The sequence below is a fragment of the Piliocolobus tephrosceles genome, chromosome X (genome assembly GCF_002776525.5).
Source record: "Piliocolobus tephrosceles isolate RC106 chromosome X, ASM277652v3, whole genome shotgun sequence".
NCBI classification, from domain to species: Eukaryota; Metazoa; Chordata; class Mammalia; order Primates; family Cercopithecidae; genus Piliocolobus; species Piliocolobus tephrosceles.
Genome location: NC_045455.1, coordinates 5,152,825 through 5,178,586, shown reverse-complemented (window position 1 = coordinate 5,178,586; position 25,762 = coordinate 5,152,825). Strand labels below are relative to the sequence as shown.

Here is a 25,762-nt window from a genome sequence, read left to right as displayed (position 1 = left end):
ACTTTCTTGGTGCCATAAAGTGTCACCAGAAAGTGACTGATGTAAGGAAGAACAACCTGAGCTGGGAGGAAGATTTCCTGACTTGAAGAAAATTCTTTCTAGGGAAATAGATTTACTACATAACAATATTATAAGAACATTGTAACAGGAATGTTCCACCATCATACTCTTTTCAGACAAGAGTGACTAGAAGGTATTTATTGCTGTCAAATTATTATTCATAATCCTCTGAAATGTGATTCCCAAAATTATATCACTTGAGAGGGGCTGATAGCACTTTCAACACTGGATCTAATTAACTCTGTCTGATGAAACACAGTGAAAATCCAAGCTGCAGGTATCTGAATGTAAATGTAGATTCTGAGGTGCAGGTCAAGGATATCTTGACAGGTGCAGAAGGAGGAGGTCACATCTTTATTGATTATACGCTGAGCTATCACAAAGCTAAAGAGCGTAGAAAAGGAATTACTTGCATATGAATTTCCTAAAATGAACTGGATTGGGGCCTCACATTCTAACATCAATTTATTGAACTTGCATACTGTGCCACTCACCTTCTGTGTCCTTGCACCCAAACCTGAAGCTCCAGGGAATGGGGCCTCAGTTCATATGGTCAGGACAGAGTCTAGTGAAAGTTTTATTGCTACACGTCACCAAGAACATCAGATACAGAAAGATCTCAGTTCAAAACCAAAATTATAAGAATTCACGTTTGTCGTTGCACCCATTGCTTACTTGAATCCTAATGATGGTATCTGCTAATACATTCCTCCACACTCTTCAGGAACCTCACACTGTGCTTGTTTGCTGTGGTGATTGTACACTCTTGACACAACCTGATAATACGGGATGGTATGAGTATTCAGTTAGTGTATCATGATTGTGAACCAGAATTTGAACACCCATTTGTTTGGTGAAGTGAGAGATTAAATATTTTGCCTACTCTTTGAAGCTGTTTTTTTGTTTCTTTTTACATACTGAATTTTGAGAGTTCTTTGTATATTCATGATAAATATCTTTTAACAGATGGGTGTTTTGTGGATATTTTTTCTTAGATTATGGCTTGTCTTTTTATACACTGAGAAGTATCTCCTGAGGAACAGAGGATTTTTATTTTAATTAAATTCAATTTGCTAATAATTCCCTGATAGGCTGCATTTTTAGTCATCACTAAGATTTTCTGTTATGTTCTTTTTATAACTTTTGTAACTTTTGGTTTTGCATTTTTTGCAATTTTACATTATGAGTAATATTTGAATATAGGGCAAAATGTAGGTCAAAAGGATTTTTATACATGTGTGTACTCAATTGTTTCAGTATAGTTGACTGAAAGAACATTCTTTCTTCACTGAATTGCCCTTGCAGCTTTCTTGAAAATTAGTTGTCTATACATGAATTGATCTATTTCTAAATTCTCTGTTGTGTTCATTGATTAATTTGATTTTATGCCAACACTACACTGCTTTGATTGCTATAACTTCATAATGAGGCTTGAAATTAGGTAGCTTTAGTTCATGAATTTTGGGTTCCACCACCCTAAACTTTTTGGGGCAATTTTAGGTCCTTTGCATTAACTTATGAATTTAGATTCAGCTTTTCAATATCTACAAAAAACCATCTGGAATTATGACACATTTGGACTGAATCTCCAGATCAATCTGAGAAGGACTGGTTTCCTAACAATATTGCATCTGCTGACCTAAGAACACACTGTAAATTTCCATTTATTTAGGTTTTAAAAAAATGTATCTCACTAATGTTTTGTTGATTTTGGTGTGCAGGTCTTACTGATGTTTTGTCACATTTATCCCTAAGTATTTAAATATCCTTAACGCTATTTTAATTTAAAAATTATTTTTCAAAGGCTTACCACTAGTGCATAGGAATATCTTTGTTTTGTTGTATAGTGATCTTCTGTCTTCCAACTTTGCTAACTTAATTATTGGTTCTAATAACTTTGCATATTCCATTATATTTTCTACATAGACGATCATGTCATATGTGAATAATGGCAGTTTTAATTATTTCTTTTCAATATAGACTAATGTATTTGCTTATCCCTTCCTTTTTGCCATGGCTGGAACTGCCAGTGAAATGTTGAAGGGAAGTGGTAAAAGTGAACACGCTTTTTGTCATCTTGGTTTCAGTGCAAAGTGTGGAGGGTTTCTTGGAGACAATTATTAGCTCTTGCTTTGTAATCCAGTCTAATACTCCCTGCCTTTTGTGTCATTTGGAATATGTACACTTATTTATATGGTTACTTACATGTTTAGGTTGAAATCTACCACCTTCCTTTTTTTTTGGTACGTGTCCCATTTGTTTCTCTCTCCTCTTTTTCTGCCTTCCTTAGGTTTGAGTATTTTTCATGAATCAGTTTTATCTCTTTTGTGGTATTATGCACTGTGCATGTTATTTTGGTGTTGCTTTAGTATTTTTAGGATACATCTTTGACTTAACCCTCTCTCGTTTCAAGTGGCATCCTATCCATTCACATGTAGCATAAAAACATTCCTTACAATATTATGTTTTCATTTCTCCCCTTCCAGCCTTTGTTTTATTGCTGTAATATATTTTAATCTGTGTATATTATAAACCTCATACTCTGTCATGATTTTTAAACAATTATATTTTAAATAGACTAAATGAAAAAATATATATAACTCACACAGTCACAATTCTCAGTGCTCTTCGTTTTGACATAATCTTTTAAAAAGAGATCCCACAGATCACTGATGCTCTGCCATTTTAAAAAAATCATTTTGCTTTCCTTGTCATATTTTGTTTAATTTATGTTACTGTTTTGAAGTTCACTAATCTTTTCTTCTGAAATATCTAGTCTGCTGTTGATCCCATCTCAGCCATTAAAGGTCTCATCTCTGAAAGTTAAATTTGAGTCTTTTTAATATCTTTCATGAATGTACTTAACATCTTCAATAGATCCCCTCACTTTTTGAACATAGGGAATATAGTTATAAATATGATTTTATGCCCAATTTACTCATTCCAACAGGTGTATCACTTCTTGGTTTGTTTCCATGATCAATTTTTCTGTTCATTTTGGATCCTATTTTCCTGCTGTTTTTGTATACTTGGCAATTTTTTGGTTGGATTCTAGACACAGTAAATTTTGCCTTGTTGGATATTCAGTATTTTTGTAAATAATCTTGAACTCTTGGGGGGCTACTAAATTATTTGGAAACGATTTCATCTCTTCAGGGCCTGAATTTGAAATTTTTTAGTTGGGAACAGAGCAGCATTTAGTTTAGGACTCATATCTTCCTCCACTGAAGCAAAACACATCTAGTAGTCCACCCAGTGCCCTGTCAGTTACGCAGTTTTTAGTATGGTTGACAGGAAGAGGCACCATTTCTTGTAATTTATGAGCCTTGAGTTCTCTTTCTTTTCAGGCAGTTCTTTGCCTGACCTTGGGCAGTTTCCTAGAGTGCATGTGCTGATCATTATTCAGCTGAGCACTTGAGGGAGGCATTCGTTAGAACTTTAAAGTTTTTCTCTGTGCAGCTTTGTCCTCTCTGCTTCTCTGCTCTGTGAAATGTCACCACCCTGGTCTCTCAAGACATTTCAAGAGCCAGCCTTGGTCAAGCTGGGTTTTTCTCCCTGTGCTGTAGCTTGGGAACTCTCTCAAGGTAGGAGACTGGAATGGTAGTAGGGCTTATCTTGTTTGCTGCCCATCATTCAGAAGTCGTATATTTTGTTTTTCTTTTTTTAGTTGATTCAAGCAGGAAGGTACATCTGGTCCCTGTTACAGGGAAGCAAAAATTCTACAATGATTTGTTTTTAATGGTATTATCCAGTGAATTGGTGGGTACATTTGTGTGACAGTGCTTCCAGTGGGATATTGATTGGCATTCCTTTGGGGCGGGAAATCTGTTCTATGCATATACATCACAGAAAAAGCGTGTATCTCATAACCCAGAAATTTTGCTGACCTATTTAAGTTTTTAAAAACTAATTGTACTGATATGCATTTGGCATTAGTGTAACTTGTAGATGTAAATATGAGAAATACTCATAAGGCCGGGTGTGGTGGCTCTCACCTGTAATCCCAGCACTTTGGGAGGCCAAGGCAGGGGGATCACAAGGTCCAGAGATTAAGACCATCCTGGCCAACATGGTGAAACCCCATCTCTACTAAAAATACAAAAATTAGCTGGGCGTGGTAGCATGCTCCTGTAGTCCCAGCTACTCAGGAGGCTGAGGCAGGATAATTACTTGAACCTGGGAGGTGGAGGTTGCAGTGAGCCAAGATCGCGCCACTGCACTCAGCCTGGTGGCAAAGCAAGACTCTTGTCTCAAAAAAAAAAAGAAGAAAAATAAAAATACTCATAAAAGAACTGGATGATTTGAAGAGGTCAATGCAAATAAATATGTGGGACTTTTCAAAAATTAGAAATTCAAGATGGTAAAGGCAGAACATTGACATACAGGACTCATTTAAGCACAGGTGCATAGATTGTACACCCGTGATGCCAGCCCTGACTTATACATACAATATTTACCTGGGTTTGAACTATAGATAGTAAATTAAGTTGCTTGATGGTTTGATTTAGTTAATTATTGAACATATATAAAATGCAATATTATAAAATAATTAAAATTCATTTTAGGAGACTCTTTAATTTCAGCTGTTAACTTTTACACTATGACATGCTATGAAATGTGACTAGGGTGAAGGTTACAAATGGGAATGTTGAGGAATTAAGTTAGAGGGATTCTAAAGGGCCATGTCTATCTTGGATGCAATTAAACAGTTACACTTTATTCTTTTGGCAGTGAGAAACTATGCATGTTTTAGAGTAGAAGGGTACTGTGATCAACTCTGTATTTTTAGAAAGATAATTATTGTAAATGGTTCAAGTTTTATTTAAAAAAAATCCTATTTACAAATGAAATAAAAATCAGTAAGTAAGTACTTTTTTTTGACCTTCCTACTATCTACCCTGATTTTCTTCTTTCTGTCTGCTATTCCTTGACCCAGTTCCCCAGAAGTCTTGCATATGTTCTTTTCCTTGTTGGTTAGCTGGGGAAATACATCTTTTCCCAGATTAGCTTCACCTTTCAACTCCCAAAATTGGCATTGAGTTTCTTTTTAATCTGTGGACATTTGGAGTTAGCCATATCACAGTTTGTAATAATTTGATATTTCCTTGTATTCTTTCTTTTAGTGTGCTCGGTATGATAATGCCTTCATTGCAGAAATTCTGATTGACAGAGGACTCAACGTCAACCACCAGGATGAAGATTTCTGGACGCCCATGCACATTGCCTGTGCATGCGATAACCCTGATATTGTCCTGCTTCTTGTATTAGTAAGTAAAGCAATTCAGTTTACCATTTGAAGATCTGATGGCATGTAAAAGGCTATATATTTAACTAATGGTATTTTACAATATGTAATATTTTGGTTGAGAAAAAAATCTGCATATGTTATCATGTATGTCCCTAGAACACAAGATAATTATAGACTAAGGTTGTGGGTCATATAGTTTATAAAACAAATTATGCAGATACTATGCCAAATGCACCTTCTCCTGCCTTTCCTTGGGGATTATATGCCTTGATACAAGTCAATTTCAACTAAAATGGTTTGATCATTTTGTTTTTCAATTCATTCTCATTTTAAAATTTTTAGCCAAAGAGGCATAACATTATAAGGAGATATGATTTATATCGAATCTTTTTTTTCTTGGTTACATCTAGCAAAGAAGTGTCTACAATGTTTGTTTACATGAAAGCGAGAACTTTAAATATAAAAAGCATTGGAGTTTGTTGTTTTGGTTGTTATTTTCAGTTAATCTTACATCCAGACATTGATCCTCACACATGCTTTATTTTGGAATAGTAATCTCTGGAAAGTATTTCAAGAAAATATTTACAATTTTTAGAAAATACACTGGAATAGATGAGTAAGAATGATTTGCTTTTATTTATTTAAAAAATTAACTTCTTAATGGCTTACTATTATGCACCTGGAATTCACATTTTTTTATGTAAGCTCAAGATTTTACACAAAAGCAAACTGATGCTCAAATATATTAAACAACTTGCCCTAAGCCAAAAGCAAAGGATAGTTAAGAACTCAAAGTTCATTGTCGGAAGTCCATTTTTTGTCACTGAGCCATGCTGCCAATATTAGTTTCCTGTGCCTGCCATGCCATTAAGACATAGTTGATGGCTGAACACAAGCCCAGTTGTCGAGGTTAGAAGTCTGAAGTCAAGGTGTGGACAGGGCCATGCTCCTGCTGTAGGCGCTAGTGATGAAACTTTTCTTGGTGCTTCCTAGTTATGGTGACCCCTGCAGTCCCTGATGTTGCTTAGTGATGAAACTTTTCTTGGTGCTTCCTAGTTATGGTGACTCCTGCAGTCCCTGATATTGCTTAGATTATAGCAGCATCACTCCAGTCTCTGCCTCCATCAGCACATGACTTTCTTCTGTGTCACTGTATCCAAATCTCTCATGTTTTCCTTTCAGAAGACACCAGTCATAGGATTTAGGGCCCACCCTCAGGCAGATGGCCTCATTTAACTTGATTACATCTCCAAAGACCTTATTCCCCAATAAGTTCACATCTACTGTAACTAGGGAGCATAGCTTTTGGTGGAAAACATTTTAAATATACCATACTGCCCCTCTTCCCCCCTTTTTAAAATTATGACTGAAAATATTTTGGGATTAAAGGCTGTGAATAGGGACTGTCTTAATCTTGTATGATTGTTTTGTTTGTTTTCTGTGATTTGTCCTTCAAGAATATGTATACTTCCTTTTATTCAGTAGAAACGTACGTCACTAAAAATGTATGTCTTTCAAATTCTGGAAGATGGAGGATATATTAATAGGGAAAGACAAAGGAAATAAAGATTATTTAGCTTGAAATACAAACTTTTAGAGGGCTAGTACTCTACATAAAAAGGCATGAAAAGCTGCCTGACTCATTTATAAAACAAGATTTGGGTTTTGTAGATACAGAGCCTAAGAGGCACTAAACTGTCAGTTCACCATAAAGGCCGCAGGGTTTCCCCAGAATTGTGAAAAGCTATAAAATATAGTACAGAAAGGAACCAAGTCACCTTTCAAGTAATACTGTAACGTGATCAAGGTTAGAAACCTTTAGAATGCTGACAACTCATAGAGTACTCAGTTGGGTTATTTAAGGAGGAACTAAGTTCATAGTACTTGTTTGATACATTCTTTGATAGTTCAACTAGCTGCTTTAATTATAAGAGAATGAGATAGAAAAGTGTGATTCATGGCTTTTGCAGTTTTTCTATGTTTTTATTTGTTTTTTTCTAAATACTAGTTTTAAGAATCAGTAATTTTTTTCAAAGCCCATCCTTATTTCTCTTCTCTAATTGTTATTAATTACATTAAGCCATGCCAAAAAACCTCTTTTTTCTGAATGCAAAATGGCCATACTTATTCTTACAAATGAATATTCATGTGGTTGTGCTTAAAATTTTTAAATCCTTCTTCCATTTCCTCAATGCAAATGTCTGGACACAGGCTTCATTTTCTTGAGTTCGGGCAGGTTTGTGAGATCTCAGTTTCACTGCCAGCCAGGATTCCCTTCCTCCATTCTGAATGTAGCAGTTTCTTATTTCTAATGGGAAAGAGCAAGAAGATCTGCCTTCTTTCTGTAATCTCTGCAGAGTCTAGATCTTGGTATCTCACATGATACTCACAATTAAATATTGCACGAACAGCTCTGAGTTGATGAACCAAATTATGACAAAAAAAGAAAAGAGTTAGATCTGAGTTACATTTCAAGCAAAATAGCTCATAAAATAACAGTGTAGTGACTCAGGTGCAATATCTATAACTACGTGAAATGACTCCCTTTTGGCATCTAGGAGATTGGTATCACAGATAGCATATGATAACGTTGGCTGTGTCCCCACTCCAATCCCATCTTGAATTGTAGTTCCCATAATCCCCACACGTCATGGGAGGGGCCCGGTGGGAGGTAACTAAATCATGGACATGGTTTTCCCCCATGCTATTCTCGTGATAGTAAGTTCTCATGAGATCCTGTGGTTTTATTTTATTTATTTTATTTTTTATTTTTTATTTTATTTTATTTTTTTTTGAGACGGAGTCTCGCTCTGTCGCCCAGGCTGGAGTGCAGTGGCCGGATCTCGGCTCACTGCAAGCTCCGCCTCCCGGGTTCCCGCCATTCTCCTGCCTCAGCCTCCGTAGTAGCTGGGACTACAGGCGCCGCCACCGCGCCCGGCTAGTTTTTTGTAGTTTTTAGTAGAGACGGGGTTTCACCGTGTTAACCAGGATGGTCTCGATCTCCTGACCTCGTGATCCGCCCGTCTGGGCCTTCCAAAGTGCTGGGATTACAGGCTTGAGCCACCGCGCCTGGCCGATCCTGTGATTTTATAAGGGGCTTTCTCCTTCACTGGGCTGTCATTATTTCTCCTGCTGCTCTATGAAGAGGTGCCTTCCGCCATGATTGTAAGTTTCCTGAGGCCTCCCCAGCCATGTGGAACTGTAAGTTAAACCTCTTTTCTTTATAAATTACCCAGTCTCGGTCTTCATAGCAGCGTGAGAACAGACTAATACAGCACAATTGTCAGAACTAGCATTTATAGTCTGGAGGTAGCAAAACACTTAGACCATCCTGAGCACAAGGAGGAGGCATGTTTATAACCAGAGCTAGGACTGGGGCAGGTCGCCAGGACTGGTATCTGGAATAACAACATAATTATAAGAATAAATTAGACGTACTGGCAAGTTACTCAGACCTTTCTTGTGACTCCTTGTGTAACTGAGGTAATAGACATTAGCCTTCTTCATGTTGAGGCTAAGCAGCATCTTCCAAAGGAAACTTGACTTAAAAATGGCACCAATCCTGGTCTCCTAAATGAATGTTTAGAAAAAGGGGAACAATTTGGAGAAGTATTATATTATTGTCCTAACTAGGAATACCCTCCCGTCATTGTCTGACTCAGCGCTAAGTTCATTAGGATGTAGAGAGTTCTAGACACTCCTTCTCTGTACTTTTATTTTATCTTCCTATTCTTTGATACGTGCCCACATTTACTGTTAAGATTACCATTACATTATCTGTGTTCCTTGATATTTCATCCCATTATGAATATTGTACTTGTTTAAATAATGACTTATTTTTCTCTTTGTTCTTGTGAGATACAGTTTCTGTAACTCCTAGTTGTTCCCATGGCAACAACTCAATCGCAGTAATGACCAGTTGCCTTTAAAATAAACATCTCTTCTGCCTGGAACAATTTGATGTATATTCATTATTTCTTTATCTAACTAACACTAGCTTCAGGTTAGACATTTAATAAATAATTAGCTTCTAGCAAGTCACAGAAGTAGCGCGTGCATGCATTGCTGTTTTTTAAAACAGTGCCTAGCACTTGATAGATGCTTAGTGTGTGCTTGAATATCATCTCTCAAGCTAAGTATATGAATCAATGAATGAATGAAAGCAGGCCAGTTTTTGGAATTCTGCCTGAAAAATATTGACAATATTAACTCATATGTAATAAAAGCTGTCATGTAACCACATCCATCCTTTTACATATTCTAGATTTCTTCACCTCACGTGTTCTACACTTACATTACAAGTGCTTGCTTTAGCACACAAATTATCTCAATATCTGATGAGTTTGCTTTTCCTTACCAAACAGAATTGAGGGGGAAAAAATCTAGTTGTATTTCATGGATGATCATAGAGTTAATCTAGAATTTTCAAATTATTAGCAATATTTTCATGGCTCAGCAGTGCCCTGTTTCTCACAATGTAGAACAATCCAACGTAATATACAAAGGAATATATCTGTTAGTGGCCCTCATTCAATGACTTCTACTAACCGATCATCATCTTCATTCACTTAACTAATAAATATGAGTGATCACCAATTATGTATGAACATAAGGCCTGCCCTAAGGGAAATTACAACTTGTTTATTCATTCCTTCATTTACTAAATATTTACTGAATGACTGTTAGGTTTTAGATGCTGCACGGTGAATGAGAAGATATTTTATACTCTACAGTAATGGTGAAAACAAACAATGCAATTAATCAAATGAACCCCTGGGAAATTTGATTAATGGATTAAGCAAATCTGAGTAGCTGTATTCATACCATGTTACAGCCAGCCTAAGTATCCATCCGCAGAAGCAATTTACTCTAAATAAATGTTGATAAAATATGTTGTCACAAAAATTCTAATTACTGTAAAAATACATTCCTGCCAATAACCTCAAAAGAGAAATGTATTTTACTCGCCAGATGAAATGCTATTGTCCAGTGTTGAAGGCTGCATGCTCCATCTTCTTTCCATTTTTCAGAGCTAGATGATGGGCCAGAGAGACTGCGCAGCATTGATTCACATATTAAATCTGTGGTAGCTGTCTGTGTGTACTCAAGGGAGTCAGCAGTGAGCACAAGCAGGAAAAACCCTGCCTTTTAGAGCTTACATTCTATTAAGGAAAATCAGATGAAACACATAAATGACTAAAATTTATAGTATATCAACTAGTAAGAGGTGTTGGAAAGGTCAGGAAGAAAGGAACAGAGTATTAAGGATGGCTTCATGAAAAAGGTGACGTATGAGCCAGGAGCTACGTTGATGCGTGGGTGCAAGTGTGCCTGCCACAGAAGATGGTACATAGAAAGCTATGTGGCAGGGTCTGTGTATTGGAGGGACAGCAAGGAGACCAGCACAGCTGCAGTGAAGTGACAGGGGGTTGGGGGATAGATGAACTCAGAAGGGCAGGGTGAGGTCAAGCCTTTGCAAGGACTTGAGAGTTTATTTTTACCCTAGGTGATTAGGGAAGCCTTGGGGAGAAGGAGGTAAGGAAAGAAGTGATGTGATGGCTTAAGTTTAAGAGGATCACATTTGCTGCTCTGTTGAAATTCTGCAACTGAGAAGAACAGGGAACATTTAGGTATCTGTTGTCCAGACTACAAGTGGTGGAGGTGGCAAAAAGTGGTTGACATCTGGATATACAGGATTTTGAAGGCAGAGTTGTCCATATTTTGTGTGATTGGATTTAGTGTGGAGAGAAAGAATAGGAGTCACAGATGACTTCCACTTTTTTGGCCTGAAACCTGGAAAGTTGACATTGTAATTTTTATTTGCTGAGATAGAGAAGGTTAGAATAGAGTGAATGGCAGACGATTGGGTTTAAAAATGAATGAAAGATATATTCAAGCCACATTGTTCAAGTTATCCAGGAAGTTATCTATAAAAGTAATTTTATTGATGTGTGAGATGATTTATTGTGAGTTGCTAAGGAGAGACATGTGCGTGTGTGTGGAGAGGGGGCATCGTCTACTTAACAGCACTAGAACAGTGCTACTTGAATTGAGCCACAAATGTGTTTTGTTTTGGAGGTGGCTTAGCTACTGTGAATGAAAACTCTAGCAGATACTAATAATTAACTTTTATGTGGCCTTCCCTATGCAGCAGGCATTTTTCACATGCTTTACAATTAGTAACTTCCTTGATTATCACAGAATTCTATTATGAAGGTGTCAGCATTTTCTGCTTTATGTAGCTGAGGCTACTGATTCAGAAACGAGGCAAATATGCATGCTGAAGGCCAGATAGCATTAGTCATAGAGGCAAGATTTGATCCCATAAAGGCCAGCATCAGAACTTGGACCCCTGACCACTCTGATCTGGTGCTATATTGCTTGTAATTCCTTCAGAGCTAAGAGTCCCTAAGTGGGCTAATAATATGATTTTCACTGTAATATTATCATACATTTATTTTTAAAACACAGCTTTTTCACTTGATTATTTAAAATTGGGGAAGAATATTAAGAAATATTACAGAGTAGAAGGCCAGGTATGGTGACTCATGCTTGTAATCCCAGCACTTTGGGAGGCCGAGGTGGGCAGATCACGAGGTCAGGAGATCGAGACCATCTACCATCCTGGCAACATGGTGAAATTCCATCTCTACTAAAAATACAAAAAAATTAGTTGGGCATGGTGGCAGGTACCTGTAGTCCCAGCTACTCAGGAGTCTGAGGCAGGAGAATGGCATGAACCTGGGAGGCGGAGCTTGCAGTGAGCCAAGATCGTGCCACTGCACTCCAGCCTGGGCTACAGAGCGAGACTCCATCTCACAAAACAAACAAACAAACAAACAAAAATCACAGAGTAGATTCTCCTTATTTAAGGTAGTTACAGAGTCATTATGAACACAGAGTTAGCAACTACTGAGCTTTGCTCCTAGAGGAAATACAAGGTTGGGTTCCTTCAAATCCCTGGTCACAATATTTTCATAAACAGAGCAGCATATCACCAAATTTTTTGTGTCTGTTTGCAGGTACCTTATTTAATATATAATATTGCTTCTTTAACATTGAACTAATTAAGTGAGTGCTGTAACTCACTCCAAATGAAGACTAACACGTGTAGTTTCTTCATTAAAGCAGATCAAAGCCTTCTCAGGAACACTGGATAGCACCTCAGCAGTACACTTGGGGGCCACCTTTAAAAGCTCAAAAATGTGGAAAAAAATGGCACTACAAAGACCACAAAAAGGATACTTGTTCATTCTATGAGAGCTGAATCAACAGGCAGTTTTTTAACTTCAAAAAGGGTGTATTATTTGATCTCAGCTGTGAATGTGAACCTTGGCTGACTAAATTTCATCATTCTGTTCAGGTTTATGAATTATCACAAAAGTGCCATGAGAAATTATTTTGAGGTTACAAATAAATATTACCAAGTAAGTATATCTGCAAATATGGAATGCAAGAGGAATGAGAATCAACTGTACTTATTATTAAACAAAACTATTGACACTTTTCTGAGTTTTAAGTATGAAATAGAAGTCATTGAAGCCCAATATACTTTAGGAATTGGAGTGAGCCAAAAAGTGATGGGTTTCTACATTTTCACAATTTGAGCAAAAGAGGGCCTCATAATTTACATCATACTGTTGAATAGGGTTTTGCAGATTCCTAGCTATGTTATCTCATTGCGTATGAAGAGTGCTTCTGTGCCATAAGCAATAAACTTATAATCCTGATTGTTTCCTTATCTGTTTGTTTTTGAGACAAAATCTTACTTTGTTGCTAAGGTGGAATGCAGTGGCATGATCTTGGCTTACTGCAACCTCCGTCCCCTGGGTACAAGCAATTTTTGTGTCTCAGCTGCCTGAAGAGCTGGGACTACAGGCGCATGCCACCACACCCAGCTAATTTTTTGTATTTTTAGTAGAGATGGGTTTTCACCATGTTGGCCAGGCTGGTCTTGAACTCCTGACCTCACGTGACCCAGCCAGCTCAGCCTCCTAAAGTGCTGGGATTACAGATGTCTGCCACCACGCCCAGCCCTAATCCTTATTGTTATATAAAATCTGATATCAGAGAGGTTGGCAGTGGTGTGAAATCCCAAATACAAATGTTTTGGCTCCCCCAAAATGATGTTTTAATGCATGATAATTTTTATATGTACTTAATTATATGATTATGTATTATAATTACAAATAAGAATTTTTTTCATTTGCATTTTTATTATTTGAGCATCTCAAACATATAATTTTTATTTTATAGTTTATATAATTTAATTTTTAAATTATTCTCTAACTTGCACCACATCCAAGCACCAATGTTCTGTAACTCAAATGTGTTTTTCTTGTTTAAAAAAAAAATTGCAAGGTATTTTACTTATTCTCAGATTGAGAAGCCTTTTTGTTATTCAAGATTAAATTCACAAAGCTGAAAGTGATTTATTCTGTTAAAAATCTTGACTTCATGTTTATTTCAACATATGCATATTTATATGTATTAATTTCTAAGATGTTGAAACAATGCAGCTATGCCCTGAGTTAAATGCTTGTAAAATCTCGGATCTGCTCAGTCACTTGCTTGCTGAGAGAGGAACAATGGACTTTTCTTTGCTATTTTGGATCATGTGGTTTTTATAGGGAATGGTCTCTGAATAGCATTGCTCAATTCTCACTTCTTTTCTGATACGATTTTAGATAAAAGGTTTCCATTTTGTCTTCAGCATGCCAGATCTAAATTTTAACATTTAATTTTATAAAGTGGCCACAGTTGCTAAGCTATTCTGTACAGTTAGCAATTCTAAAGCTGTGACAAATAGGCACATTTTAATAGGTGCATTTCAAACCATAAGAAACAAAATACTTTTATGTTGGTATGAATTACTTTAAAGGGGTATTAATTTCTTTAAATTACGTAAACCACCTTATGTTGCTTGTATTTAGGAAAATGGTCACCAATGTTACTGACTCATCTTCTCAGGCTTTTACCTTGTTCTTATTGAAAAATTTGGGGTGGAAGTCATTGGATACTTCGCGTGTCCTGGAATCATTCACTAAATTTTACTGTAAAGAATATCCATCATACATACTTTCAAGAAATTGACACTAAAGAACTAAAGAACAAAATATTATTTTAAGTAGTTTTGATTTTGAAAAGGGTGATAGGGAATATCAGATTGCTGAATTCTTACTATTACGTACAAGGAGGAGCTCTTTAAAGATTTTTTCACTGCTTGAAATCAGAAGTTGTAGGAGGAAATATTAGCCAATGTATAGTCATTTGCTGAGTGAGGCTCGGCAGTGACGTTATCACTCTTTTACTTCAGTAACAATGGATTGATTACTGGAAATTGAAGGGAACATTTTCTTAATTCTCGGCCTTTTGTGTTTGAGCATCTGATTAGTAACGTCTTTGCCTGTAGGGTGGCGTGTGCCCTGTTCTGTAAGTAATGGACAAGGTGAAACTAGATCATTTTAATGGGTGCTGCAGGCAACTGCTGGAACCAAAGCATTCTGTCATAGCTGAAACAGTAAACATTTCACAGACATATGGCTTACTTTATATGAGGTGGCTTACATTGATAGATCAAAATCCAATCATTCCAAAGTTTGACTAATTAGTTGTTTAGACAATTCCTAGGTTAAATACTACTACATAAAATTGTTTACAGTTTGGTTATAAATTGCCCTTTTCATCACTTCAGTTTCTTACATATCAATGCACAAGCTGCCCTTGTTCTTGTCAGGTGATGCCCCTTCGTAGAAAATAAGTATACATTTAAATGGTTCAAGGTAAGTCTAACTTTCCTATGTGAACTGTGGTAGAAAATCCTGGCCAAGCACCTGAATATCAACTTTTCATGTAAATGACCACACATACAATATTTAATCTCTTTCTCGTCAATTGATCTTGCCTTTGACTGCACTGAGAAAATTGAAGTCTTCAGGCTTGAATGCCTTCAACTTCCTACTAACAAACGATTGATTTTTTTCCTATTTATTTGCTGCCTTTTTTTCATCCTTAAAGAGGTGTTCATTCTCCTTTTAAGCTAAGTCTTTTCACATACTTGCTAAATTCTACTCATAGTCACCTCTCCAAGGATTTCTCCTTATTCCTCCCTGGTTTTCAGTCATTCTGTTAGCCTTTCCCTTTAAGTTCATATTTATGTCCCAGTATCTTTCATTAAGTTAAAAAAAGAAAAAATAATCAAACTTGTTTCTTTAGTTGTGCTTTATTGTTCCTCTCACGTTTACACTGAAGCTTCTCTGAAGAACAGTATGGTTCTGCTGACCCCAGTTAGCAGCTCCCAGACAGTTCTCAATCCAGACAGTCTGACTTAAGCCCACTGGAACCTTTCAAATGACCTTGGCCATGGACACTTTTGATACTTTCGTGGTGAAATCAGTGAATGCATTTTCATTTCATTGATGATCTTACTTCATGTATCTCACTTGATCTTAAGGCAAGTTGACCATAGAAGGAAACTGGGCAAACGTCCCATTTTTTACCCACATTCATATATTTTGGCCTGAATGGTAAAAATTTGGAAGAGGCTATTCAGCCTCCTATGCTGTTAGTGGCCTTTGAAGACAAAGAGCCTTTTGGTTTTTAGTTTTTGATTTTATAAATCTGCTGCTATTTAAACCTTACCATCACTAGAATCTGTGGTGGAAAATTATTCTATCTATCATAAAAATGCTTACTTAATATTAACAGTGATTAGAACCATAATATTAGATTTTAGAAGATAAGCAATAAAGTGTCACTGGAAAAACTAAATCTGTAAGTTTTCTAATTTCAAATCAGCTTCTAATTGTCATTCCTGTCTTAACAACAAGAACAAATCTGAACTGATTGAAAATCGGTGATGTTTGTTGGACCTATGAGAGTACTAAGTTTGTAAGAAAAAGTCTATCAGCTCTAAAATCTGAGGGGATGCAGATGGTCTGGAGTGGAAGCACAGGAGCCGTATACTGGTAGGAATATTTAAATGGCAATGTCTTGACTTGCCGGAGGCTGAGTGCAGACTAGTATGGAGTGAGGAAACCCTGGGGGCCACAGTCTTAGGGGGCGCCACATTTTCATGGGTTTTACCTCCGGGTAAAACGATAGAGTTTCTCACAAGGAACTCACCAGGTTCCCACAAGGAAGATCTGAGAGAGGTCCTTTTTATGGATAAAATCCTTTTATCCATAAAACACATGTTTTGCAGAGAAGTACCTGGAAGCACAAAGTAAAGAGAGAGACAAAAATAAAGAAATATTGGAAGCCTCTGGCTCCTAGAGTTACAGCAGACATTAAACACAGCCCAGCTACTAGCCAGATCAAAATAGACTCTCACTTCCTAGACCTAATGACCTCAGTTAGTAATACCTAATATCTGGCTTTTAGTGAAAAATTAAAAGACATGTCAAAAGGCAAGGAAAACACAGTTTGAAGATATTTAAAAAAGCATCAGAACCAGTCACAGGTATGACACAGATATTAAAATTATCAGACAGGAGATTTAAAATATTATTAATATACAGAGGATTCTAATGAGAAAAAGTAGACAACTTACATAACAGATGAACATTGTAAGCAAAGAGATGGAAACTCTACTAAAGAAACCAAAGGAAACTCTATAAATCAAAAGCACTGCAACAAAAATGAAGAATGCCTTTGATGGGCTCCTTAGCAGACTGGACCTAGGCGAGGAACAGCGGGCCACCTCTGACAGCCAACAGGACTTTCTAAACTGAAATGCAAAAAGAACACAGTGACAGGAAACAACAGAACTGTGCAGTAATTTGAAAAGGTTTGACATGTGTAATGGGAGTACTAGAAAAGAGAATAAGTATACACTTTGATAGAAGAAATAAGATGTAGTATTTGATAGATTAGTAGGGTGATTGTAATTTACAGTAATCTATCATGTATATCTAGCATAAAGAAAAGACAATATTTAAGATGATGGATATCCCAATATACTGATATGATCCTTAAAAATTATATAAATTTATAACATTATCACATATACTCCCCAAATGTGTACCTCTATTTTGTATCAACTAAAAAAAAAAAAAATTTAAAAACGAAAAAAGCCAAAGACATATTTGGTTTAATAATGGCCAAAAGCTTTCTGAAATTCATGACCGATACAAAGCCACATAGATCCAGGATGCTCAGAGAACAAGCAAGATAAACATAAAAAACAAACAATGAAAAACCAAAAAAACAGCTATACTTAAGTATAGCATATTTGAAATGCTGAATACCAAACAAAAGGAGAAAATCTTGGAAAAAACTAGGCAGGAAAACATACCTTATTTATAGAAGAAAAAAGAATCACAATGATCTTCTCTCTAGAAATCATGAAAGCAAGAAGAGTGGAGTGAAATACTTAAAATGCTAAAAAGAAACACTGCCAACATACATTTTTATTTCCAGTAAAATTATCCTTCACATGTGAAAAAGAATAAAGTTTTCTCAGACAAACGAAAGTTGAGCCGATACATTGCCAGCAGACCTCCAGCCTTGCAAGAAATGTTAAAATAAGTTATTAAAAACATAAACAGGAAAATTGTATAGGTCAGAATCTTTTACTACATGAAGAATAGAGAACATTGAGAGAGACAAAAAATAACTCCACACAACTTTTGTTTTTCTTATTCTAAATTCATCTAAAAATGACTATTTAAAGTAATGATAACAATATATTGGGTTATTATAGCATAAGGGTAAGTAAAACTAATGACTATAATATCATAGGGGGTACAGAGGAGGGTGTGGGAACGCTGTGTTGTAAGATACTTGCACTACATGTGAATTTATATAGTGTCATTTGAAGGTAGACTTGGATTAGTTAAAAATATATATTGGAGGCCGGGCGCGGTGGCTCAAGCCTGTAATCCCAGCACTTTGGGAGGCCGAGACGGGCGGATCACGAGGTCAGGAGATCGAGACCATCCTGGCTAACACGGTGAAACCCTGTCTCTACTAAAAAATACAAAAAAACTAGCCGGGTGAGATGGCGGGCGCCTATAGTCCCAGCTGCTCGGGAGGCTGAGGCAGGAGAATGGCGTGAACCCGGGAGGCGGAGCTTGCAGGGAGCTGAGATCCGGCCACTGCACTCCAGCCCGGGCGACAGAGCGAGACTCCACCTAAAAAAAAAAAAAAAAAATATATATATATATATATATATGAAACTTTAGAACAACCAGTAAAAATTTTTCAGAAGTATAATTGTCATGCTAAGACAGGATATGAAATGGAATCATATAATATGCTCAATTAAATCAATGGTGGCAGAAGAGGAAGAGAAAATAGAAACAAAGAGCCAATGTAATGCATGGAAAATAGTTACAAACACAGAGATTAACACAACTATGTCAATAATTGCTCCAAATTGAGTAGTCTAAACACACCAATTAAAAGACACAGATCACTGGTACTGATAAATAGATATGACCCAACTCTAGGTTGTCTACTTGAAAACCACATTGAATGTAAAGATGCAGACAGGATAAATGGAAATGAAAAAAGATCTATGATGCCAATATTAATCAAAAGACAGAGAAGCTATATTAATTTTAGGAGAAATAGTCAAACCCACTATTATAACTGTAGACAGCACTGCCCTTTTTTCAGGAATTGATGGATCAAACAGGCAAAAGTGAATAAATGTCCACTTTCATGAACAGCAGCAGAAGTCAACTCTATTGAATTAACATTTACGGAATATTCCAGTCAACTGCAGCAAAACACATATTCTTCTCAATGTCACATGAATAATTCATGTCAAGATAGACTGTCTCCTGAGCAATAAAACTACCTTAAAATTTTTAAAGTAGAACAAATATACAAAATATGTTCTCAGATCACAATGAAGTTAACTAGAAATCAGTAATAGAAAGGTTTCTGGAAATTTGTCAAGTATTTGGAGATGAAACAACACACTTAAAAAGTACGTGTAGCCCAAAGAAGTCTCAGGATTATTTAAAATATATTTTCAGCTAAATAAAAACAGAAGTACAACTTATCAAAATGTGTGGGATGAAGCAAAATCAAAGCTTAGAGAGAAATGTATAGCATTAAATACATGTGTCAGAGAAGAAGACAGATGTAAAAGCAATAATCTAAGCTTTCCCGTTTGGAAACTAGAGAAAGAAGAGCAATTAAAGCCTAAATCAAACAGAAGAAATAATAGTAATTGGAGCAGAAGTAAATTAAAAATAGGAAAACATAAAGACATTAAATCAATGAAACCACAAGCTACATTAAAAATGCTTATTATAAAACTACAATAATCAACACAGGTTTTCCTGAAAGAATAGAAGGTTTTCATAGAGATCAATGAAACAAAGGAGAAAGCCCACAAGTAGACCAATATAAATACAGTCCAGTGATCACTGACGAAGAACAGCAATGCAAAAGAGAAAAAGTAGATTTTTAAATAAACAGTCCTGGAACAATTAGTCTCTATGCAAAAGAATGAACGTGGAAACACATCTTAAACCTTTCCCAAAATTAACTCAAAATGGGTAATGGGCTTAAATGTAAAATATAAAACTTTAAAACTTCCAGAAAAAAATCACATGCAAAATCTAGGTGACCTGTGATTTGGTGATGAGTTTTGATATATATGTTAATATCAAAATTGTAACCCATGAAGGAAAAATTGATAAGTTGGACTATGATATATAAAACAGGTATCTGATAATAATTCTTTTTGGTCTGGCAGGGTTTTTTTTGACATATAAAATTGTATACATTTGTAGTGTACAACATGACGTTTTGATATATGTATACATTATGGAATGGCTAAATCAAGCTAATTAACATGCATTACCTCACATACTTATTTTTGCAGTGAGAACACTTAAAATATTAGCATTCCTTAACTATACAATCTATTGTTATTAACAATGTATAGTCACTGTGATATGTAATCAGTCTCTTGAATTTATTCCTCCTATCTGGCTAAAGGTTTTCGTCCTTTGACCAACATCTGAATTCCCCCAACTCTCAGCCTGTAATAACCACCACTTTATTCTCTGTTCCTATGAATTTATCTCAGAAAGAACTTATAGCTAAAATATACAAAGGACTCATAAGCTTCAACAATAAGAAAACAAACAACCCAGTTAAGAATGGGCAGAAGATCTTAACAGACGCCTCACCAAAGAAGATAGATGATGGCAAATAAGCGTACAAAAAGAGGCTCAGTAGCGTTTGTTATTAGACAGTTGTAAATTAAAACAAGACTCAGTACCACCATATACCCATTCCAGTGACTAAAAGACAAACCAAAGCCAAACAAAACCTAGTAAGACATTCAGAGGCAACGATGTGGAGCAACAGGAGCTCTTATTCACTGCTGGTGGAAACAAAATGGCACAGCCACTTTGGGGACACTTGGCAGCACTTGACAAAGTTAAATATAGTCTTACAATACAATCCCGCAATCAAGTTCCCGGGTTTTTACACAAATGAGTTGAAAACTTATGTCCATTTAAAAGCCTATACTCAAATATTTATAGCAGCTTTATTCATAATTGCCAAAACTTGGAAGCAGCCAAGATGTCCTTCTGTAAACAAGTGGATACACAAACTGTGGATCATCCATGCAGTGGAACGGGAGTCAGCAATAAAACAGGACTGGCTAAGAAGCCCTGAGCAGACATGGATAAATCTTAAATGCATATGCCATCCAAGTGAAAGAAGCCAGTTTTAAAAGGCTTCTGGAAAAGGCAAAAGCTATAGAGATAGTAAAAAAAATGTCAGTGGTTGCCAGGGATTTGGAGATCAAAGAGGAAGGACAAATAGGTCAATGAAGCTTAGGGGATTTTTTAGGGCAGTAAAACTATTCTGTATGATACTGTGATAGCGGATACCCGACACCTTGCCTTTGTGAACAAAAAAGAAACTTATAGAACAAAATGTGAACCTTAATGTATGTAAACAAAAACAATCATTTAGGATGTCCTGGGATCCAAAAATGGAATACGGAATTTGACAAGAGAATCTAAATGTATTGTAAACCTATGAAACACTTTTGCTTAAGAGGATGGAAAAAAGAAAGGTGCCGATAATGAGTGGACTCTGTAAGCCTAAAGCCAAACATTTTGCATAGCATTCTACTTCAATCCGCAAAGTTACTTCTCGTGGAGGTATGAGTTAACAATTCTAGGCAGGGCACAGTGACTCATGCCTATAATCCCAGCACTTTGGGAGGCCAAGGTGGGCTGATCACTTGAGGTCAGAAGTTCGAGACCAGCCTGGCCAGCGTGGTGAAACGCCATCTCTACTAAAACTAAAAAAAAAAAATAATAATAATAATAATAATAAAGTCAGGCACTGTCGCGTGCACCTGTAATTCCAGCTACTCAGGAAGCTGAGGCTGGGGAATCACTTGAACCCGGGAAGCAGAGGTTGCGGTGACCCGAGATTATACCACTGCACTCCAGCCTGGGTGACAGAGTGAGACTCCCTCTCAAAAAAAAAAAAAAAAAAAAAAAAAAAAAAAATTCTGATACTGCCACACATGTACACTGGAGGTGGACAATTATATAAATGGATGTTGGGAGCCAGCTTTCTCATTGATGCAGCAGGAATTTGCAAATAAGCAAGGGGAGGAGGCTAAAGTGACTCCTGTGGTGATGGATTAGAGTTGACAATATCAGTATGAACTCATGTTTAGCTTAATAGGGTTACAGATGGTTATGCATAGAAATATTTATGTGTGTGTATATATATATATATGTGTGTGTGTGTGTTAATACACACACACACACACACACACACACACATATTTCCCTCCCCTGTCAGCTGAAAGAGCCCAAATCCATGACACTTTCATAGCAATGAACACATTGACCTCCAAAATCTTGGCTCCCCGTATAATTCTCCAATTAAAAAACAAACAAAAACAGGAATTTTTGGAGAAACGACTGAATCTAGGTCTTGCATGAAATTTACAAGACAAGCCTGCATCAGCTTGTAGTGCTTGAAACTTGAGAAGTAAATTTTTTTTTTTAAGGAGTACATCAAAGAAATTCACAGCCAATTGAAAGACCAGTGGCTCACACTGGAACGATTTAAGCAACATGATAAAATAGTAGTATTGGATTATTACTTAAATATGAAATAAATATTAATCCATTAATAATATAAATAAATGCAGTAGAACACACAAATCTACTGTGCTGAAGATTTCCAAATAATTATGTAGCTTCTACATCCTCAGAGAATTGTAGCATAAACCCTCACTCCTGAAATATGGGCTGCTCCAAGTTACTTCTTTCCAGAGTTTACAATACGGAAAGGGAGAAAAACAAGTGACTTTTCAGAGGAGAGGCTTGATGAAGACTACGTCAGTCAGGTGGTGACAGAAACCTCAAGAGTGGCGAGTCATGCTGATATTACATACTCTTCATGTGATGTCACGGGAATGGCATTCCACCTCTGTGGGACTCTCCCAAAATCACACAGGCACAGTTCGACCGTAAGAAAACGTTATGAATACCCCAACTCAGGGTCAGTCTTTGAAATTCATCACTAGGGCTCCTCAAAACTGTCAATGTCATAAAAAGCAAAGTCAATCTGAGAAACTGTCACAGCCTAAAGGAACCCAAGGAGACAGGACCAAGAGATATAATGTAGTATCCTGATGAGGCCCTGGGACAGATATAAGATAAGATGTAAACCTAGAGGGATTTGCATGCAGTGAACACTTCAGTTCATGATAATGTATCTGTAGCAGTTCATGAATTATAATAATTATACCACACTAATGTAAGAATTGGGAATTGAGGACACTGGTATGAGGTATATAGGAATGCTCTGTGGTATCGTCACAATTTCTTTTCAAGTTTAAAACTATCCTCAAATAAAATGTTAATTTAAAATATATTTTTAAAGATGGGTTTTCCAATAAAAATTATACATAATTTTATGTTTCAGGAGACCAAGAAAGATCTAGTCTCATTGTGACTGGAGGAAAATATTATAGAAGTCACTATCTGTAATTTATATGCTTTTTCAGAAAAATTCTATGAAAATATCTCTACTAGCTTTCCCCTATATAAATAGTCGCCTACAAGCTACTACATATGTTTATATCTATTTGTTAGTGAGGGGCACAGATTCATACAAACGTTATACTTAATTTCAAGAAGCAGCTATAAAGACAGGACTATTAAAATTCCTGGGATAACTCTGGAAGTGCAAATGTTACATTCGTCACTGGCAGAAATCCTAAGAGACATTTCATTAACCCACTGCTCATTGACATTAAGAAAGCTTATGCCATTTAAACTTTTATGAGACTGGAGATTTCCATTTTGTTTTGAAAGATTATTGGCCATAGCTTTTTTTTTCTTTTGTTTTCTTTTTGAGATGGAGTCTCATTCTGTTGCCCAGACTGGAGTGCAGTGGTATGATCTCAGCTCACTGCAACCTCTGCCACCAGGGTTCAAGCGATTCTCTTGCCTCAGTCTCCTGAGTAGCTGGGATTCCACCGTGCCCGGCTAATTTTTGTAGTTTTGTTTTGTTTTTTTTTAGTAGAGACAGGGTTGGTCTCTACTAAAAAGCCATGTTGGTCAGGCTGCTCTCGAACTCCTGACTTCGTGATCCACCCGTATATGGCCTTAACTTATAGATGAAAATGATTATGTAAAACACCATTAAGTTTTTGTATATCATAAATAAATATGTTAATAAAGTTGATGTAAGAGAGAGGATAGATGAAACATTGTACCAATATTTCTACTCAAAAAAAACAATACTGAAAATTTAGTAACAATAAAACATAACCCTGTTTCTTTGGAGGATTATATGTTTTTTTGTATTCGTTAAAAGGAGTCTGTCTCTTTATGAGGTCTTTCTTTTTGGGAATGGCTTTATTGACTCATTCCATAACCAAAACTATCAAGAGGATTCTACAAGAGATATGATCTCAGTAATAACATCAATTCATATGCACTCAAGGAAGTAAAATGGATTTTGACATAGGTATTAATTAAAATGTGTTTGCTTTTTAAATTCTAAGAAAATACAGAAAGTATACGATGTGTTTAAGTCTGCTACTGAGGTGCACCCGGCGGTGCTCTTAAGGTGCATTTCTAAAAATAAATTCTTTCTGGGCCATCAGAATGAACTTATAAAATGATAATTAGCTGGAAGAGAATCAAGACCTACATTAACTTGCACAAAGGTAGTAGGAGTCAGTACCTTTCAAATTCTGCTACCTAAATAAATGGTCACTACAAAACATATACAAAAAAAGAGGCTATACTGTGAGGATTTGGCAGATCTCAGACAGTTGACAATGTGTGTGTGTTTGTATTACAATAGATTTCATATCACCTCACAGCACCTGCATTTATATAACAAATCAGGGAAGAGATCAACAGTGATTTCTGGTAAAGCAGTCATTGCGTTCTAGTCGAACTGTTGCTGTCACAGCACTCTGCTGTAGCATGCAGAACAAGCTGTAGCATGCAGAGCAAGCAAAGAATATCTAAGAGGTTGCTTAGGGAGAGGAAATGTGTGTTTACAAGCTGAGCCCAGCTAATGGTAAGGAATAAATTAATGTACAGACTATTGACTTACTTAACTCTCTGGTATGTCAGTATATTGACATACTGAACAACATTTTTGAGCATGAATAAAACTGCTAGTTACAGGTTTTGGCCACTCTGTGTGTGTGTGTGTGTGTGTGTGTGTAATAAAAATGATGCAGGCTTAAAGTAAAAGAAATAGATTTAAAAACGGTTTCTTGACTTTAAGGTATAAATAAAACATATATCTTCATTTTTATGAGATAATTCTCAATATAATCTTAGATCCTTTCACCTTACTACCAGTATATTTTGAGTAAGAAAAGACACCATTTTATCTTAATTTTAAAGTAATTATTAGAACAAATAGAAGTCTTGCTAGTCTGTGATTTTTCTCTTTAAATTGCAAAAAAGAAATTTTCAATGGTATATATCCTAAAAAATGTAATTATTTTAGTAGTATTTAGGATGGGTGTTTGGTTCAAATGTAGTGACACTATCTTTAACTTCAAAAAAAAGAAGTAATTTTAAAGAATGGCTGGATTTTATCTTCAAATCTGCTTTTTTGCTCCTTTATTATGATTGCCAACATATTTTTACTTAAGTTACTACGTGAAGTGGTTTGTGGCTAATGACACGTCAGTGCACTCAGTAGTGACTCAGCAATGAACTCGAGATGTTCTTAAAGTACTATGGAATAAAAACTTCAAATAGGCCATCTTGTAAAGATGTGTTAAATATTCAGGAATTTTCTTAGTTGGGGTTGCCAATGTTAGAATAGTAATACTTACTTTTGTGTCATGTTTGTGGCACAAAACTTAGCATTGTTGTCACAATCCTTTACAAGGAAGATGGTCTTATATTGTCCATGATTTTTGTGTGTGTGTGTGTGTGTGTGTGTGTGTGTGTGTGTGTGTGTGTG

The 25,762-nt window shown here is 36.2% G+C and overlaps 1 protein-coding gene across 2 annotated transcripts in view; it reads left to right on the top strand.

Moving 5' to 3' along the window:
- The window catches only part of MYO16 (myosin XVI), a 626,143-nt gene that overhangs the window by 131,943 nt on the left and 468,438 nt on the right, over positions 1–25,762 (top strand). For both annotated transcript variants that reach the window (XM_023217640.2, XM_023217641.2), the window contains exon 4: positions 5,184–5,327. In XM_023217640.2, coding sequence (XP_023073408.1) covers positions 5,184–5,327 — 144 coding nt within the window. The remainder of the gene's footprint in view (positions 1–5,183; positions 5,328–25,762) is intronic.